Source organism: Callionymus lyra, chromosome 3, assembly GCF_982586985.1.
Source record: "Callionymus lyra chromosome 3, fCalLyr1.hap1.1, whole genome shotgun sequence".
In the NCBI taxonomy this organism is placed as follows: Eukaryota; Metazoa; Chordata; class Actinopteri; order Syngnathiformes; family Callionymidae; genus Callionymus; species Callionymus lyra.
Window position 1 is genome coordinate 7,178,119 of NC_141820.1, and position 19,888 is coordinate 7,198,006.

Genomic DNA, 19,888 nt, shown 5'->3' on the forward strand with positions numbered 1-19,888 from the left:
AAGAATGGCTCCATCAACTGATCCGCTGCCAGACGCAGACATTTTTCTCAGAAAAGAGTTTTTCGATGCATGGTCAAACTTCTGGATCAAACGTAGGTTAGTAGAATACTACACTTATATGCTTAAACAACAAGTTCACGTTAGCATTACTAGCGTTAAAACAGTTATATTGTGTAAATCCATTAGTGATAAAGTATGTAAGCGTGTGTTGTTGTAGGTTAGCTTGACGAGCTGAAAACATCCTAAAGTAACAAGATCACATGAACGCTAGCAACGTTAAAACATTAACATTGTCTCAATCCAGTCTTTAATTTAACATTTACTTAAAGATGAATGATTTTTATTTCATATATTATATATTTGAATATACATTCCTTGTATCAAACATGTTCTCTTTGTGATAAAAAAGCAATTGCATTTTTTATTATACATAATGTAAATAGTGTCAAGTACAAACGATCATGTTTTCCGATGCTCAGAATGTGGAGGCATATTGAGATACAACATTTACCATTTTCAATAAAATTTGATTCTCGAAATTAAAGCTGCTTCTGGGTTTCTTGTCCAACATAGTGGATAACCTTAATAATCAAGGTAAGTAAGTAAGTGAACATTATATGTAAAGCGCCTTTCTAGACAAGGGTCACAAAGCCCTTTAACAAACAAATTCAAAGTACAGCTAAAATACATGCTTTAAAAGGACAAGACATATAAGACGAACACTGGAGTCCCAGAAAATCAGGGGAAAGCACAAATAAGAAAGTCTTAAGTTGTTTCTTAAAGGAGTCAGTAGATCATCAAACACAGAGGGAGATCGTTCCAAAGCTTAGGAGCAACAGCCTGGAAGGATTTTTTTTCCTCTGGTCCGGAAGCATGTGCGCGGAACCATCAGCAGATTCTGATCCTACTAGAGCGGGTCAGAATTCTCGCTGCAGATTTTGTATTGTTAGATTAAAAATTATTATACACTATACCTTTGCGCCAAACTTAAATTAATAAAGAGCTTAAACGTTTGAATACGCATTCACAATCAACATTTCACTCAGACTGATTTACACTGTTAGAAGACAAGCTTGGATCAGAATTAGAGAAATGACAGCGGATTATTTTAACATCTGTTCGTCTGCCTTTTCACACCTGGGGTCGTGAAACAAAAAGCGAAGTGGGAAACACCAGGAGGAGGGGGGCTGGAAGACAAAGGCATCCACCCACGCAAGAGGGAAGCTAGGAAGTTACTCTGCAGGTGATCGAGACTTAGACAACTTGAAAGAACCATTTGCCCCCTTGTATTTTGTTTGACTTGAAGCTGCAAATAAACGACCCGCGACACTCTGCATTGACCATTTGTCTCCATAAAGCAAAGTATTAAGACCCGGAAGTGACGTCGTGTTGGAGCGACGGAACGGACTCCAGTTTTGACCGTTTTAGTATTAACTGCAGGCGAGACAGCTCTTCTTGTTTAGGCACCAAACTGTTTCAATAGTTTAAATGAGAAGACATAAACGCATAGATTATAAATTCCAGATTGTGTTGTGACCTCATTTTCCTAAATTAAAGATTTTTCTCAGTTAAAGGAAGCTGTTTTTTTGTCAGTTTTCTGTAGTGTTCCCTGGAATCCTATCATTAGGAGCAATAACCAGAGTTTCAGTTTTGTCCCCATTTAGCTGCAGAGTGTTTTAACTCAGCCAATGTTGGATTTCTAGAAAACAATTGACTTAGCTGTTCAGCCTCTGGGGCTCAGTTGGATCAAATGAGCATTAGAGCTGGATGTCATCAGCAAAAATGTGGCAGGAGACATCATCTCTGAATTATTTACCCAGGGGAATTAAGTACAGCAAAAATAGTAAAGGACCTAAAACAGAACCCTGAGGGACTCCACACAACAGATCCACTGATTCAGACCTTTTATGATTGGCAGATACACTGAAACTGCACCCACAAAGGTTTGACGAGAACCACTGTAATACAGACCCAGACAGTCCCACTTCATCCCTCAGTCTTCTCAGCAGGATCTGCTGATCAACTGTGTCAAAGGCTGAGGACAGATCCAAGAGAACCAGAACAGTGAATTTACCGGAATTAGCCGACATCATGATTTCACTGCACACTTTCGGTTTTACTTCTCTGTAGAGTGATGTTTGCAGAAGCCAGGCTGAAACTTCCCAAGGATGTTGCTCTGGTCCAGGAACAATGACAGCTGCTCAGACACCACCTTCTCTAAGATCTTGGAAAAGAATCGAAGCTAAGAAATAGGCCTGAAATTTGAAGTCTGGCTTTTAGAGTAAAGGCTCCATGATTGCATGTTTAAATGCATTTGGGAAAACCCCTGTGGAAAGAGAGAGGTTCACCATTTTGGTAACCCAGGGGCCAATTACATCAAAAACTTTGATAAAGACCCTACACGGAAGGACGTCGGGCCTCTTGCTCACCAGTACCGAAATATCAGCCAGATTTACAGGCAGAGTTAAGGTGGAGACAGGCTCAGTGACAGCAAGGATTCCACACAAAAGGGGTGGGGTTTTTCTCTTTGATCAATTTAAATTTGTCAATGAAAAATCTCAACAATGCATTGCTGTCAGCTTCATAGAAGACAGGGGTGATTGGAACGGCAGGACACACATGAGAATTAATTGTGTCAAACAAAAATTTGTTTTTTTTCTTATTTACTGCTACCAGTTTCTCCCAGTTTCCATCATCCTATTGAATGAGGACATCAGATTACTGAGGTGATTTCTGTGGAAGTCAAGTTTAGTTGACTTCCAAGGATGCTTGCATGTTAAGGCAGTCATTGAAGAAAATAGGGTCAAACATAACAGAAAAACTGTGTGCTGTATCGGCTGAGATAACACTTTCAAGGGCTTAGGTTCAGGGATGAAGTCCAGGTTAAACAAAACAAGAGAATGATCACTCAGATGGACATCATGTAAATGTTGCTCAAAATTAAAGGCTTCAGTTAAAGTTGAAAGTTCTTTAGCAAAGCAAGATGTGATTACATCAACTGAAGATTAAAGTCTCGAAGAATCAGAACAGATTCCATTTGAATAATGGAAGATAAAAAGTCACTTAAGGCCTTCAAGAACAACGCTGCAGGACCAGACGGACAATAGACTAAAACACAATAGAAAGATGTTGTAGAACCGAGATCATCTTAGACTCAAAAGAAGTAAATTCCTGTGTCTGAATCACTTGGCATGAACAACTATCTCTATAAACAACAGCGAAACCAATCCCTTCAACAGCGCAGCCAGCAGGACGAAGTTCTTAAGATGAATAAACTCTTCCTCTCTCTGCCATGTCTCTGAAAGACACAATAACTCCAATGAATTCTCTTGTGAGATCATTCAGAGAAAAGGAATGATGGCAAATACAGTGAATTTATTTCACTGGATCATTCCATTGGTTGTAGACCTAATCCTTGGGTTTTTCAGTTTTTCCTGAGAAGAGAGGATACATGTATGGCATGGAGAGAGAGAGCAAAGGAAGTTAGGAGTGTAGAAAAGTATAGGAGGAGAGGAGAAGGAAAAAGAGGTTGAGATAGATATTATAAATCTATGGACTATAAATATTCAGAAAACAAAACAAATCCTCACTAGGATAGTGTATCTTCCTAATATATATTAATATGAACAACAGGCCACAAGTTTTTTGGAGCTTGGTTATGGGCAACCTGTCAATTATTAGGTTTTTTTCTTTAGCTAACACTGTAATTAAGTTTATTTTAAGCAGATATTCAACCACATGACCTGAAAAATAAGGACATATTCCGCGGAAATCACACCATAAAACGGCCATTAAGATCGCTAAAGTTAACGTGAAAAAACAGCCGTAGATATCTTTAACACTACATATTGCCGTGTAATATCATTACATCTTAAATAAAGGAAGGTGCCTGTTAGCTGTATCTTGATAAAACAACTTAAACAAAATAAATATATTTTGAAGCTCAGCCCTGGATTGTACGCACCCGGCTAAAATCTTTCTCAAAAAGTGAATCTACAAAGAGGTATGTGATCTATAAAAGGGCATTAAACTAAGACTAGTTGATTTTACATCTTTATTTACAGAGAAAATACTTACATGTGTTGCTCTGTGATTTCCTGGTTTCAGCCTTCATTGTTTTCAGGCTTGATGCTCAAGGAATTCTCGGATACCACTTACCACCAAGGTAGATCCCGGAGAATGTCAAAAAGTGAGGAAGTTACTCTCATTCCTTATTCCTCAACTTGACTGACTTAACTGAGGATTTATAGCTTGAGGAATGAGATCGAGGAATGAGAAGGTTAATGGGATGCAGCCAGTGACTCTTAAATTACTTGAAATATTTTCTCTCACACACCAGTGAGGTACTTAAGTCTCTTGTTGGAAAAAGACACAACTCAAACCAACACAATCTATTCCTCTGTTGTTCACCAATACCATCACTAGATATCCTGATATTGCTCCTGTTGTCTCTCACCTCTGATGCTTCTGTTCACCTTTGAAGTTAATTCTTCTTCCCATAGACACGTCACTCTTCAGAGACACACAGCTTGGAGCAGGTCCAGGTCCAGGTCCAGGTCCAGGTCCAGGTCCAGGTCCAGGTCCAGGTCCTTGTCCAGCAGATGTACGTAGCTTTGATCTGGAAAAACATACAAGTTGAAGTGAGAAAATGTTTCCAGAATTTGAGGGTCTGAAGTGTTCCGAAATCCTCCTAATTGGAACAAAATCCTCTTCTGTCTCCCTCAAAAGTCCCTCCACGAAATCCAACTGGTTAAAAACTGCTGCAGGCATCATCACTAAAACCCCCACATCCCACTACATCACCCTCATCCTCCAGCAGCTTCACTGACTCCCCATCTACCGAAGAATCATCTACAAACTCCTCCTTTACACCTTCAAGTCCATCCACAACCTCGCCCCTCACAACCTGTCCAAACGTATATCTATCTACGAGTCGCTCCCTCCGTTCCTCCTCCTTCATCCACCTCAGTGTGTCTTCTGCCTGCCTCAGCACCGTGGGCAGCAGAGCGACTTTGGAACCCTCTCCCACCTGACTTACACAACTGTGACTCTCCCCCTCTTTATATCTCAGCTCAAAACCACCTGTTTTGGGTGATTTTAATGTATTTGTGATTTATTTGTGCAGTGACCTTGAGTCTCCTGAAAAGTGGTTTTAAATAAGATGTATTATTATTAGTAGTATTATTTTCTTCCTCCTCTCATGTGTATAGATATACTGTATAGTTTTCTCTGCATATTTAAATAACCACTAGATGTTCTCATGTTGCTCCTGTTGTCTCTCACCTCTGATGCTTCTGTTCACCTTTGAAGTTAATTCTTCTTCCCATAGACACGTCACTCTTCAGAGACACACAACTGGGAGCAGGTCCAGGTCCAGGTCCAGGTCCAGGTCCAGGTCCAGGTCCAGGTCCAGGTCCAGGTCCAGGTCCAGGTCCAGGTCCAGGTCCAGGTCCATCAGATGTACGTAGCTTTGATCTGAACACACACAAGTCACAGTGAGAAAATGTTTCCAGTATTTGAAGGTCTGAGGTGTTAGGACCTTCTCCTCTACAGTCTGTATTCATCCTCTGTCCCTCTCATCCAGGCCTACAGAGGACTGATCGAGAGCATCCTCACCACAGGCGTAACTGTCTGCTATGGTAACACCACAGTGGCAGAGAGTCATAAAGACTGCTGAGAGGATTATCCGGACAAAACTTCCTACCATGAATGAGGAGCGTTATAGGACAAAAGCAGAGGGAATGATCAGAGACTTTTCCACCCTGCTCACCCTCTGCTCAGACACAGACGCTGCAAGAACAACCTAAGGCACAGCAGAGCCTACAGCATCATAACCCACAGGACTCCATTCTTAACAGTTTTCTCCAGCCAACAGCCAGACTGACTGCAAATAAAAAACACTGAACACTGCAAAAAAGAACGAGACACTACCTCACCTTAATCACATGCAATATTCTGTGGTGAATGTAAAATAAACATTCAATTGAAATACTGCAAACACTGCCATTAATTCTCTCCCTCTCTGTCTCTCTTTCACCACCAGTTTCCACTGCTTCGATGATGACACCCAGCTCTACCTTCCATGCAAACCCAACTCGTCACTTCCACCCCCACACCTCACTTCTTGTCTACACCAAACCAAATCATGGTTCACTTCAAACTAAATTCATAAAAACCGAAATCCTCGTCATTGGTACCAAATCCACCCTCATCAAAGTTGACAACTTTTCTCTCACTATCTCCAGCTCCTCAGTTTCTCCTCAAGTCAAGAGTCTGGGTGTCATCCTCGACAGTACACTTCCATTTCAGCACCGTGGGCAGCAGAGCGACTTTGGAACCCTCTCCCACCTGACTTACACATTTGTGACTCTCCCCCTCTTTATATCTAAGCTCAAAACCACCTGTTTTGTGTGATTTTAACATATTTGTGATTTTATTGAATTTGTGATTTTATTGTGCAGCGACCTTGAGTCTCCTGAAAGGTGGTTTTAAATAAGATTTATTATTATTATTATTATTATTAATTTCTTCTTCCTCTCATGTGTATAGATATACTGTATAGTTTTCTCTGCATATTTAAATAACTACTAGATGTTCTCGTGTTGCTCCTGTTGTCTCTCACCTCTGATGCTTCTGTTCACCTCTGAAGTTAATTCTTCTTCCCATAGACACGTCACTCTTCAGAGACACACAGCTGGGAGCAGGTCCAGGTCCAGGTCCAGTTCCAGTTCCAGTTCCAGTTCCAGTTCCAGTTCCAGTTCCAGGTCCAGGTCCAGGTCCAGGTCCAGCAGATGTACGTAGCTTAAATCTGAACACACACAAATTGCAGTGAGAAAATGTTTCCAGAATTTGAGAGTCTGAGGTGTTCCGAAATCCTACTCATTGGAACAAAATCCTCTTCTGTCTCCCTCAAAAGTCCCTCCACGAAATCCAACTGGTTAAAAACTGCTGCAGGCATCATCACTAAAACCCCCACATCCCACTACATCACCCTCATCCTCCAGCAGCTTCACTGACTCCCCATCAACCGAAGAATCATCTACAAACTCCTCCTGTACACCTTCGAGTCCATCCACAACCTCGCCCCTCACAACCTGTCCAAACATATATCTATCTACGACTCGCTCCCTCCGTTCCTCCTCCTTCATCCACCTCTGCGTGTCTTCTGCCTGCCTCAGCACCGTGGGCAGCAGAGCGACTTTGGAACCCTCTCCCACCTGACTTACACAACTGTGACTCTCCCCCTCTTTATATCTAAGCTCAAAACCACCTGTTTTGGGTGATTTTAATGTATTTGTGATTTCGTTGTGCAGTGACCTTGAGTCTCCTGAAAAGTGGTTTTAAATAAGATTTATTATTATTATTATTATTATTATTCATTTCTTCTTCCTCTCATGTGTATAGATATACTGTATAGTTTTCTCTGCATATTTAAATAACTACTAGATGTTCTCATGTTGCTCCTGTTGTCTCTCACCTCTGATGCTTCTGTTCACCTTTGAAGTTAATTCTTCTTCCCAAAGACGCATCACTCTTCAGAGACACACAGCTGGGAGCAGGTCCAAGTCCAGGTCCAGGTCCAGGTCCAGGTCCAGGTCCAGGTCCAGCAGATGTACGTAGCTTTGATCTGAACACACAAAAGTTTCAGTAAGAAAATGAATCGAGTATTTGAAGAAGACAGGAGAAGTGATCTTCTCACCTCTGAGCTCTGGTCTGACTGTCATGGTCTTCACCCAGAGGAGATTTAGAGGGAGGATCTTCCTCCACACCTGCACACAAACACAACAGCATTATGGCTCTCAATGTTTGTGTCAAACATTCTCTCTGCCTACAACACATCTGACATCTGACAAAAGAACAGGACAAAGGGGTTCTGCGAGACCCAAGGGGGGAAGCGGAAGGAACGACAATAACTTGTGTGACGTCTGCCAGAGAACATTTGAATTATAAGATTAACAGGAGACAACAGGCAGACTCTCCCAGCGGGGCACCAGGGAATCAGAAAAACTTGAAAGAACAATTTGGCCGGAAAATCCGACCCCCCTGGGCGGGTAATCAGGATTAAATTGCGGAAGCCTTCTACAGCTCGTTGCTATTCTGTTCTGGACTGTCAATTATTTGAGTTGAGAAAGAAATGGGCCGGGTCGATCGTGAAGGAAGCTTGTATTTCCTTTTGCTTGGAAGTGCTGAATAAATGACACGAACATACTCTGGATTGTTCATCTTTCTCAACAAATCAAAGGATTAAGACCCGGGCGGAAGTGACCAGTCTCTGTGTGCAGACTTTGTTTTTTACTCTTTTAATGTGTTCACTGATACTGACTGATAGATAACAAGTTGTTGTCGCTCTCGACATGAACTTTGACTCTGTTTTGGTCTCTGATAAACTTTTATTGATGAAATAAAAAGATGGTGGAACAGAAGTTATTAATACAGTCAAGGATCAGAGTTCACCTGCTGCTGCCACACCTGTGTTTTATATCCATCAACTCTTCATCCACTCATGAGTGTCTTGAACTTGTTGATATGAAAAGGACTTTGATCTCTTTGACTTTGTTCCAGTTCAATTTTTTTCATCTTTTTTTTCATGTAAGTAAGTAAGTAAGTAATATTTATTTATATTTTCATTTATTCAATCAACACATTACCAAACTCCTGATTCATTTATTCACCTCACGACCACACTCTTGATTCATTTATTCACCACACTCTTGATTCATTTATTCACCACACTCTTCATTCATTCATTCACCTCACGACCACACTCTTCATTCATTTATTCACCTCACGACCACACTCGTGATTAATTTATTCACCTCACAACCACACTCTTGATTCATTTATTCACCTCACGACCACACTCTTGATTCATTTATTCACCTCACTCTTGATTCATTTATTCACCTCACGACCACACTCTTGATTCATTTATTCACCTCACAATGCACTCGCTCTTGATTCATTTATTCACCTCACGACCACACTCTTGATTCATTCATTCACTTATGACCACACTCTTGATTCATTCATTCACTTATGACCACACTCTTGATTCATTAAGTCACCTCACAACCACACTCTTGATTCATTTATTCCCTTAAGACCACACTCTTCATTCATTCATTCACCTCACGACCTCACTCTTGATTCATTCATACACTCTTGCTGGGCAGACATGATAGATTGTAGACGGTGAGAAAGTCACTGACCTGTGAGCAGCTCTCTGCTCTGACTTGTGCCCATGTTTGTAGGTGAAACTTCCAGGTGAGCTCAGCTCCTTCTGATCCAGACTCAGGGAAACACTGATCGATGAAAACGCCCGTGAGTGAGGGGGTGTGTCCTGTCAGAGACCAACAGTGCAACATTGTTTGTTGATTCACACGGTTACAATATGAAAACAAAACATTTACCACGAGGGTCAAGACGTCTCTGTTTTATACTTTTTTGTCAAAATGTTCAAGTAGAGGAAAGAATCCAGGAGTGGTCACGAGAGCTTCAACAGTTTTGTGGAGATCACCTGTTGCTGCCACACCTGTTCAAAGTTCACTTCATCACACGTACACTCAGATTGTTTCAGTGATACAAGAACGACTTCAACCTTTTTTACAACTTGCATTTTATTGTAGATGTACAAGTAATGATTGACATTCTTTAGAAAGAGTAGTTCATTTAATATAATTTAGCCAAATATGTATTCCTAAATACTTCAGTGACTTCAAATTCGTACGTTCGTTGGAAAATAAACTGGACTACATTCGTCTTCTATGGACTACTTCAAAGACTATGAGTGAGTGTTGTGTTTCTGTGTTTGTAGAAACGTGGCTTAACGACAGTGCCCTGGACTGTGCACTATTTAAGTGTTTGATGTAATAAGCCCCTGGGTTACCAATATGGTGAATTTCTCCCTTTCCACAAGGTTTTTTCCCAATGCATTTAAACATGCCATTGTGGAGCCTCTGCTCAAAAAAACAGGCTTAGACCCAACTGACCTCAGTAATTTCAGGCCTATTTCTAAGCTCCCTTTCTTGTCCAAGATCTTGGAGAAGGTTGTGTCTGAGCAGCTGTCTTTGTTCCTGGATCAGAGCGACATCCATGAGAAGTTTCAGTCTGGCTTCCGTAAACATCACTCTACGGAGACAGCTTTATTGAAAGTGTCCAGTGACATCATGATGTCGGCTGACTCTGGTAAATTCACTGTTCTGGTTCTCTTGGATCTGTCGTCAGCCTTTGACACAGTTGATCACCAGATCCTGCTGAGAAGACTAAGGGATGAAGTGGGACTGTCTGGGTCTGTGTTAGAATGGTTCTCATCTTACCTTTCTGGGCACAGTTTTAGTGTATCTGCCAATCAAATGAGGTCTGAATCAGTGGATCTGTTGTGTGGAGTCCCTCAAGGTTCTGTTTTGGGTATTATATTTGCTGTACTTGATTCCCCTCGGTAAAATCATTAAGAGATTTCCTGATGTTTCTTATCACATTTTTGCTGATGACATCCAGCTCTACTGCTCTTTTGATCCAATCGAACCCCAGAGGCTGAACAGCTTAGTCAATTGTTTGCTAGAAATCAAACAATGAGTGAAAACACTTTACAGCTAAATGTGGACAAAACTGAAACTCTGGTGATTGCTCCTGATGATAAGGTTCCAGGGTTGAGTCAGTACTTGGGTGACTTAGGTCAGTCTTTCAAACTGAGCCTGAGAAACATGGGTGTTGTATTTGATAAAGACAAGTCTCTTGTTCGACTCTGTAGAAAACTGACCAGAAACTGTTTCCTTCAACTGAGAAAAATCTCTAAACTAAGGAACATGTTGTCGGAACATGATCTGGAGCTTGTAATACAAGCGTTTGTTTCTTCTCGTCTGGACTATTGTAACAGTTTGTTTTCATGTCTTAACAAGAAGGATCGTCTCGTCTGCAGTTGATTCAGAACTCTGCAGCGAGAATTCTAACCCGCTCAAGTAGAAGAACTTACATTTCTCCGATCTTTAAAACTCTTCACTGGCTTCCAGTTTCTTTAAGGATCAACTTTAAAATTCTGGTTCTTACTTTCAGATCTATTCATGGTCAGGCTCCTCCTTACATCACTGATCTGATCCAGCCTTACACCCCAGCTCGGGCTCTGAGGTCTGTGGATCGGAATCTACTGATGGTTCCACGCACACAGTTCAGTATCAGAGGAGAGAAATCTTTTCAGGCTGTTGCTCCTAAGCTTTGGAACAATCTTCCTCTCTCTTTGCGCTTGATGGAGTCTACTGACTCCTTTAAGAAACATCTTAAGACGTTTCTATTTGTTCAGGCTTTTCTTTGATTTTCTGGAACTCCTGTGTTGTTTTCAGTTTTATCTTGATCTTTAAAATATATACTTTATTGAATATTGTTTTGATTGTTTAAGCGCTTTGTGACCCTGGTTAAGAAAAGCGCTATACAAATAAGAATGACTTACTTACTTACTTACTATATTTAAGGGAAAGTTTCCTGTCCAGGGGGTTGTCTCTTCCGGGGCAGTGGTTCTTTCAAGTTCGGGTCACCTGGAGAGTAACTTCCTTGCTTCCCTGTTGCGTGGGCGGATGCCTTTGTCTTCCAGCCCCCCTTTTTTCGGTGTGTTCTGCTGCGAGCTGAAGGTGGAGGAGGAACACACCAACCGCGGAGGGACGATGCACGGCGGCCTGACGGCCACGCTGGTGGACGTCATCTCCACTCTGGCCATCATGAACGGCGAGAGAGGAGCCCCGGGGGTCAGCGTGGACCTGAACGTGACGTGAGCATCACCTGTGACACCTGCGGGAGCGCCACGTGACACAAGAGCACGTCCGAAGTCATGCTTGTAATGACAAGAAAAAATGACACGTGTATAGAAGATGTATAAATATACTTGTGGATATATAAAGTTTTCTTCGTTTAAATCCAAGCTAAAATTAACTAAGAGCATTTAGTTACTATTGAGTAACTCTTTATTTCAAAGTTAAAACAACATATATTATGAACATCAAAAATAATGAGCATCTTATAAACCTCAATATATATATAGGTTACGTATTGAAAATGCATTTCAAATATTTACATTTTCGAGTATATAATGTATTAAAAGTAAATAAAATGGCTATTATTGACTTGATTTACTCGAAGAATTATAAAGGAGTTGATCTAATACTTTACTAGGATTTCTGTGGTTCGGTTGTTGACAACTTTCTCCTGAGCAATATAAATGTTTTTTTTGTGTTCAGGTATTTTATAAGTACATCGTATTCTGTATAGGACCAAAGTTTGTTTGTCTTCTTTCAGTCTTACGTTAAACAAATTAAAGCTTCAGTGCAATTTAGGGCCACATGTATATACATCACAACTGACTATATTTTACTCTGTTTTATGCATAAGGAATTTGACTTAACTTAAATATCTTTCAGTCAGTCTACAGAAATGTAATTCATTTTGGACTCTCCCTCTTTTTCTTATTATAATAAAGACACATTTGTCCAAACAGGCCTTTCATCCTTATTTAGCTGCAAATGTGTGCGTTGGTCACGTCATGGAAGATTCTTTTCTGCTCCGTCAGTTACATGAACGCCGCCAAGATCGGGGACGACATTCTCATCACGGCTCAGGTGCTGAAGGAGGGACGGACGCTTGCCTTTGCCAACGTGGACCTCACCAACAAGGTCACCGGGAAGATGATCGCGACAGGACGGCACACCAAACACCTTGGCGGCAGCTAAGAAGGAAAAGGTGAAACTGTTTCGGCTGCTGATGTAAAATACAAGACCATGTAAAGTGTGAAAAGTGACGCAATTGTAGACTTGAATAAAGAGCTTTGACATGTGTGTAGCTTCAGATTCTTTTGATCATAGTTTTTATGCTTCAATAGTGTTAGTTATTCCTACTAACGACTAACAAAGGAATGTTGACCCCGTTTGCCAATGGTGTTGGGATCAAAAATCCAGCCACTAGATGGCAGTCACGTCTCCCGCAGCTAAAGGGAATTAGAATGAAATTCCGTAAAATCCTGGTGATGACCGAGGAGGAGAGGATACAGTGAGTCCAGCAGCTTTTAAAAGCTGATGTTTGGACATATTTTGGTTTGAAAACAAATGAAAGCAGTTACGACTTCATCAAGAGTCAGGTGGTCTGTAAATACAACACCGAGTCAAGTACTGGACAATACTACACATCCGTGTTACTACAGTATCACAATATATCGTACCGTAGAGCCTGTATTGTGATACACAATTATAATTTTACTATTGCAAAAACTAAATTATTTACAGGACGTTCTATAAATGGATTCTATTAAAAAGTGATATATTGTAATGTTAATTATTAAACCTTTAAGCGTCTACAAAAGATACATTTAAATTCAGAACAAACATGGGCAGAAAGAAAACCAAGCATTACTTAAATGAACACACTGAACAAATTTTAATGTATCAGCCTGAAAAGCAAGTCAACCAAATTTCAATTTAACAAATGATCGTCGTAGCATATTGAGCTTTAACACTTTAGCAAATTTGTTAGCCATTTTAATCCCCTCACCCACCCGCGTGTCCAAGCAGTTCAGTTAAAGTAAAAGTGAAGCAAATGACCAGCACAGGCCCGTTTGATATTCTCTCAACAAAAAAAAAAAAAAGACATTGAAACATTGTGTGTAATTCTGCAACGAAACAAACGTGGCTCATTAACAAAAAACCAACAGCTACACTGAATGATCTGATGAAAACTGTTCATCTTGTAATCTTAGGTGCCTTCACACCCGACACGTCTGTCCTTCCACCTCAGTAAAGTTGCTCTAGAAGCGCCCGACGGACTCGACCGATCCTCCCACCACACCTGGCAGGTGACTCGTCCGAGGACCACAGTGAAGACATGGTTATGGTGTCGCTCCTGGTTCGATGCAGCATGAAAAGTCCCTTCGGTGCTGTAGACGGCGTGGCTCCGAGAAAACAACCAACCACTCAAAATTAATGTTCGTGCAGGTTGAGATGAAAAAAAACAATAACTGTTAAAGGGAATGAGCAGGGATTTCAAAGGGGAAAAAAAGAGGAACCAATCCCAAAAAAAAAAAATGGAAGGGAGGACTTGAAGGAGGGAAAGGTGAGGTGGGAACAAGCAGGGAACAAAAAAAAGAAGATCCAAGCACAAGTTCAAATCTTTCAAAGGAAAACAGGTGGAGTACATCAATTTTGAAGGTGTGGGTGAGCGGGGGGGAGCCCTAATCGGGCATGAAGGGGCGGAGGTGGTCCTCGATGTCTCCCACACCCCAGCAGGTCAGCTGATCCTGGGGCAGGTACAGACACAAGCTGCACAGCTTGAAGACTGTGGCCTTGGTTTTGGGAGTCTGCGCCACACGAGAGCACAAATGAACGACATCAGAGGCGGTTCAGCCATTTAGCTTCAGAGACCCCAGTTTACAGAATGGTTCACTGTAGGGGTGTCACCTTTACATTTCCTTCTACCCGTGTGACCAGTGAGCGTCTAATGCAGTTGTTCTTCTATACACTAGCTTTCATAAGGAGCTATAATATGCTTTAAAAATTGTTTATACACATTTTATATAATATATATATATATGCCCTATAGTCATATTTAGAGACAGGTACTTAACAACAGAAATAAGTACAAAAAAAGGGTTATACACGATCATTAACCACATAAATACAGTCGATAGGCTACTACATCAAAGCACTTCCAGTAGCAATCAGTCGAATGATATAGTCTAAATTAGGGCTGCACGATATATAGATAACGCGATGTTGTCACGCGCGATATGCATATAGAGAACATGTGCGATCATTTATCATTTAAGCATTTCATAAATGTGCACTTCGATCAATCAGTGTCACGTTCTGTAAAGTCTTCAATTTGTACTTCTATGTCTCGTTGTTGTTTACGTCTCCGTCCGTCTGTCAACTGTGCGGCGCAGTGAAGTAATACTAACTCAGATCTAGTCAAACACTTGTGATCCAGTGAAGTAATACTAACTTATGATCTAGTCAAACACTAGTGATCCAGTCACTCGTCTCTTTCAACCTCCTTTGTTAAAGCAACATATTGTAAGAACTTTTCATCTCGTCTCAGTTGTTTTCTTAGAAGATCGTGAACTTCCAAACAAACCTGTCCGTCTTCACCGTATGCTTACGAGCTAAGTTGTTAGCGTCATTTATAAAGCGTTACGTGTGCGTGTACAAGGAGGTGGATTTATTATTGATTTGGTGATATCGCAATGCGCCGGCGGCTCCTCTCTGATGTCGCTAAGTTTGGCGGGAAACCGATGCAAGTCCCGCGAGACTGAGCGTTATAAGTGATATTTTTATACCATCATGTCGACACCGAGGCACGCAAATAAACAAAAGGGAAATATCTCATCATTTTCCTTCTTTAAACCCTACACTACAGTACTCGCGGCTACATTTTTAGGTGAAAGAAAAAAATCTCGCATAAATATCGGTAACGAAATTCAAGACACAAATATCAAATATCGCACTTATTTCCAATATCGTGCAGCCCTAGTCTAAATTATAGCCAACATAACATTAAATCAGAACATAAGGCACAATTGATAGTGCACATTATAATCCGCTGCTTCTCATGCATTCATTCTAGTTGTTCTTTCTGACCTCAAACTAGTTTTATGTGATAAACTACCATCAAAAATACATCAAAAGATGGATAAACTAGATAGCAGCATTACATTAATTATGAAATGCATTTATATTTTAAGCCCCTATAGAAGTACAATAAATACTTGTATGAATTGTTGTACATCACACATCATGTATATACTGGTGAGAAATTAACAAGTAGGAGGAGAAAGAAAAATACATGTAAACGGTTGATTTGTTAAACATTGACCCGTTTACACAAGCAGACGTCGACACCCCTAGTTGACAGTAGACCAGCGAGTGTCTCACCTGTAGTTGATGTCTATCCATGAAGAGGAAAACGGACTGAGTTGGGTTGTTCATGACCATACCAGCCTTGTCCTTACGACCCATCGCCAGCAAGCACTGCTTCTCGTAGTCTCCATGGTGAAATTCAAACTTGGCCTGGACCAGACAAAGTTTATTGGATGAGATTATAAAAGTATACGAGTGACATAAGTACATTGAATGGATGAATTTTAACATTTAATTATGTTGAAACTTTATTTTTCGAGTGAAATGTTCATTAAAAGCATTGAATACCTTTAATTTAATTCAATAATTACTATATTGAAAGTTGAATAAGATTTATTCATTTTAAAACGGATACATTTTATTACACATAGCACATCCAATTCAATATGAATTCAATATTTTCAAAATCAATCTCTGTTGATTTTGCCAAGTGACACTATTATACCAGAGAAACGAGCTACTGGATTAAACTTTCAGCCAATCATGCGACATGCAGACAATCACGTGACAAAGTAGTTGCTCTTAATGGTAGTTGTACGGCTTTGTGTGGATTTAAAAGTTAGAGCGAGTGGCTCGGTGCTCGATTATATTAGTCTAGCAAGATGATATTATTTTTCAAACATTTGATTTAAATAACAAATAATGAGTTTGGAAAATAAATAAGAACTTTGTGTAGGAAACATTAATATAAATATTACATTTTTTAATTAATTAATTTTGCTTTAACATAAATTGTTGTATTCAATTAAAAGAAACCAATGCATAGAAGGTTCAGTTACAAGATTTGAAATTCAAACATTCAATAATTCTAATGGCATTTACTTCCACTTCAGACCAACATTTTTATAAAGTGTAACTACATCATGTCATCTACCTGAACAGGCCTAAACGGTTCATCCTCAGCGCCCTTCCATCTGGAGAACAGCAGGCAGACAATCTTTTCAATATCGTTACGTGGCCAAAGGATGAAGTCCATCTCCTGCGTGCATCCAATCACGTCCTTGGGAAAGACGAGAAACGACACATCAACGCTGCGTTTTCTGCCTCTCGACTGGTTCGGCGACTCACCCTCCGCATCGACTGGTAGCGCGGCGCATGTAGTTGCACGACGTCTTTTTGCAAGAGCTCTATGGAACTCTCCAGAGTGTAGCTGGAATCTCGCACACCTCGCAGGATGTTTTCTTCATAGTTGTTGGTCATCACGGGCACCACTTCAGACACCTCGAAAAGTGCAGACTTCTTCTTCTGTCGGGAGTGAAAAATACAAAACGTGTTAGTGGGAGTCATCAGCGTCGTCACCATACGACCAACCTTGTCTTTGAAAACAAAGGCGATATAAATCTTGAAGTCAAACTGATCGGCCAGAGATTCTCTTTTCTTCCGCAGTTGAGCTCGAAGTCGATTCCTGGTTTGATTTCGGCGTGACGTAGGGTCCCCCATCTTTGGACTGATTTTTGTCTTTCAAGGACCCGAGTAACGTGTCCACGTTCTACTGTTTATATACGTTTAAGGATGGTGCGAACTACCCACGCATCTGGTCATCTAGACCCTTACAACTGTCAAAATTAATTCAAGTCATTTTCAATAAACGGCAGTTGACAGGTGGGATTATTCAACAAACCAGTGCGTGTTAAGCCAATTGTGTGCTCAAAATAAAACTTGCACCTGTCAAAAGGTGACCTCGCAGCAGGTACTGAACCGATCGACGTGGCAGACCCTAGTCAGCGTTTGAAAACTACAACTATAACTGATATGTTTGCGGACTAAACAGCCGAGAGTTTAACAGCGTGGGTCATATTATCAGAGTCCCTCATCCATGGCTGCGTCCATTCCAAAGTAGAGACTGTGTTGAATGCGCTTTGACGGACGGTTTGGGAATATGGACGAACATGGCTAGATCGCTACAGATGCCCGGGAGATGTTGGCACAGGTTAACATCGAAGACCACGGGAAAAGTAAGTCGACATTTTTCATGAGCTTCACTGCCACTCATTTGGCACCAGCGTCACTCCTGCGAGTCATGATTCGGGGGTATTTTTAGCACTAGCCGAGGTGAGCTAGCAAGCCTCCGACACTAACTAGTAGTGAACCAACTGCGAAGCTACATTTTATTTCCTGGCGGATTTAGGTCGAGATTCCTATCCGAGGTTTTTTTTTTTCTGGCTAACGTTTAATCATCTTCTCGCACGTCTACATGTCTTCCTTGACTCAGTGTCAACGACCTGCGGCTCGACTCACTCGCTGCTGCCTGATGTTAGCATCTTAGCCTAGCTTAGCCTCGGTCGGTATCTCGCAAACGACGTCGACGAAAACAAAATCAAACATGGGATTTAGTGCTCGACCCCGAAACGTTTGAACGACAACCTCCCCCTCACTCGAGTCCGGGAGGTGTTTTCGCGGTCTTCCTTTTTCTTCCGTCGTCACAAGCCACGACTCGCCCCGCGACACGCCATGTCAAGATAAGTCCACCACCCAGCTGGAGTCCCCAGTTCTTTCAGTCAACGAGTGGCGTGTTCTGTCTCCCGGTGGACCCATTTCAACGACGCGCCGTCCAACGTGTTTGCGTTTGGTTTCGAAGCGTATTTTTCTTTGGAGGAGCTAATATCGTCACACAAAGCTGCTGCTCGGTAAACGGCCTGCCTCAAAATGGCTGCGCGGCGACACCTCTTCTTCTCCTTCCATTCTCTGTTTACTCGGTGGTTTAAAAACGCCCTTTAAATGTTATCTCGCCCCCTACTGCACATGTGGTGTAACGCATGTCCTTTTATGCCAGTTACGTGCAGAAAATAATAATTGACTTTATTTTCCTTTATTATTCATAAATTGGATGAATTGTTATCTATCTATCCCTCCCCCCTCCCTCCATCCATCCATCCCTCTCCATCCATCCATCCATCCCCCCTCCATCCATCCCTCTCATCCATCAATCCATCCATCCCTCTCATCCATCCATCCCTCTCCATCCATCCATCCATCTATCCATCCAGCCATCCATCCCCCCTCCCTCCCTCCCTCCCTCCCTCCCTCCCTCTCCATCCATCCATCCATCTCCATCCATCCATCCATCCATCCATCCATCCATCCATCCATCCATCCATCCATCCATCCATCCATCCATCCATCCCTCTCCATCCATCCATCCATCCATCCATCCATCCATCCATCCATCCATCCATCCATCCATCCATCCATCCATCCATCCATCCCCTCCCTCCTTCCCTCCCTCCCTCCCTCCCTCTCCATCCATCCATCCATCCCCCCCTCCCTCCCTCTCCATCCATCCATCCATCCATCCATCCATCCATCCATCCATCCATCCATCCATCCATCCATCCCTCCCTCCTGATAAAAAAGAGATGAAGAGATTTTGAAGTTGAAGGTAAATTAAGAATACACTGAAATAAATAGAGAAGGTTCATCTACTAACTTCAATTCTCTCTCTCTCTCTCTCTCTCTCTCTCTCGGTGATAATAAACAACCATAGAATAACAAACATTCAAAATAATTCTAAATATATCAAAAGCAATAAAAATGTATAACAAGACGATAACAGGTAGTATTAGAAAAAATGTAATTAAATGTGCAAACTACAGAAGCACAGAAAGGGGGAGATGAAAACAAAGTAAAAACTTATTTTTTGTTGTACTTATGAGCAACGCAACTTCTCCTTACAACACAAGTGTATCATTTTGAAACTGAAGGTGCTTTTTAGTGTTAACGTGTCATCATTGACAACAGGTTTGTCATAGTTTTCTCTCACCTTATATGATGTTATTTGGCAAAGATATTTTATATGATATTTACACTGTACAGAGTATGTGATATCCTGGTTTAAACCAGTTTGAAGGAAGTTTGCACACTTTCTTTCAGTTCACACGTTTAAAAATGTGTACATTGGCCTCAAGCACAAAACATTACTGAACCTCAAATATTACTTGGGTCACAAGGTTGTAGTGTCTTGACCTTTAAAGCATTTATTTTATTGTGTATTGTTTTGATTG

The 19,888-nt window shown here is 41.2% G+C and overlaps 3 protein-coding genes across 16 annotated transcripts in view; 1 reads left to right on the forward strand and 2 right to left on the reverse strand.

Annotated features, from left to right (window-relative positions):
• LOC148083146 (NACHT, LRR and PYD domains-containing protein 3-like) overlaps positions 1 to 9,256 on the reverse strand; it is a 208,781-nt gene extending 199,525 nt beyond the window's left edge. For 13 of the 14 annotated variants that reach the window (XM_087786259.1, XM_087786265.1, XM_087786268.1 and 10 more), the window contains exons 1-6: positions 9,210 to 9,256; positions 7,700 to 7,769; positions 7,478 to 7,627; positions 6,623 to 6,808; positions 5,284 to 5,475; positions 4,457 to 4,618 (exon numbers count right to left, since the gene is read on the reverse strand). In XM_087786259.1, coding sequence (XP_087642385.1) covers positions 4,457 to 4,618; positions 5,284 to 5,475; positions 6,623 to 6,808; positions 7,478 to 7,627; positions 7,700 to 7,769; positions 9,210 to 9,243 — 794 coding nt within the window. In that variant the 5' untranslated portion in view covers positions 9,244 to 9,256. The remainder of the gene's footprint in view (positions 1 to 4,456; positions 4,619 to 5,283; positions 5,476 to 6,622; positions 6,809 to 7,477; positions 7,628 to 7,699; positions 7,770 to 9,209) is intronic. The other variant, XM_087786262.1, reaches the window with a different exon arrangement.
• Positions 9,257 to 11,567: 2,311 nt separating this feature from the next.
• acot13 (acyl-CoA thioesterase 13) lies at positions 11,568 to 12,818 on the forward strand. Its single transcript, XM_087785881.1, has 2 exons — positions 11,568 to 11,758; positions 12,554 to 12,818. The coding sequence occupies exons 1-2, from the start codon at positions 11,568 to 11,570 to the stop codon at positions 12,711 to 12,713; spliced, it is 351 nt and encodes a 116-aa protein (XP_087642007.1). The 3' UTR covers positions 12,714 to 12,818.
• A 614-nt stretch (positions 12,819 to 13,432) lies between these two features.
• c3h6orf62 (chromosome 3 C6orf62 homolog) lies at positions 13,433 to 18,536 on the reverse strand. Its single transcript, XM_087786286.1, has 5 exons — positions 17,199 to 18,536; positions 16,956 to 17,132; positions 16,762 to 16,887; positions 15,903 to 16,037; positions 13,433 to 14,329 (listed from the first exon to the last, which is right to left on the reverse strand). The coding sequence occupies exons 1-5, from the start codon at positions 17,325 to 17,327 to the stop codon at positions 14,204 to 14,206; spliced, it is 693 nt and encodes a 230-aa protein (XP_087642412.1). The 5' UTR covers positions 17,328 to 18,536; the 3' UTR covers positions 13,433 to 14,203.
• Positions 18,537 to 19,888: the final 1,352 nt, after the last annotated feature.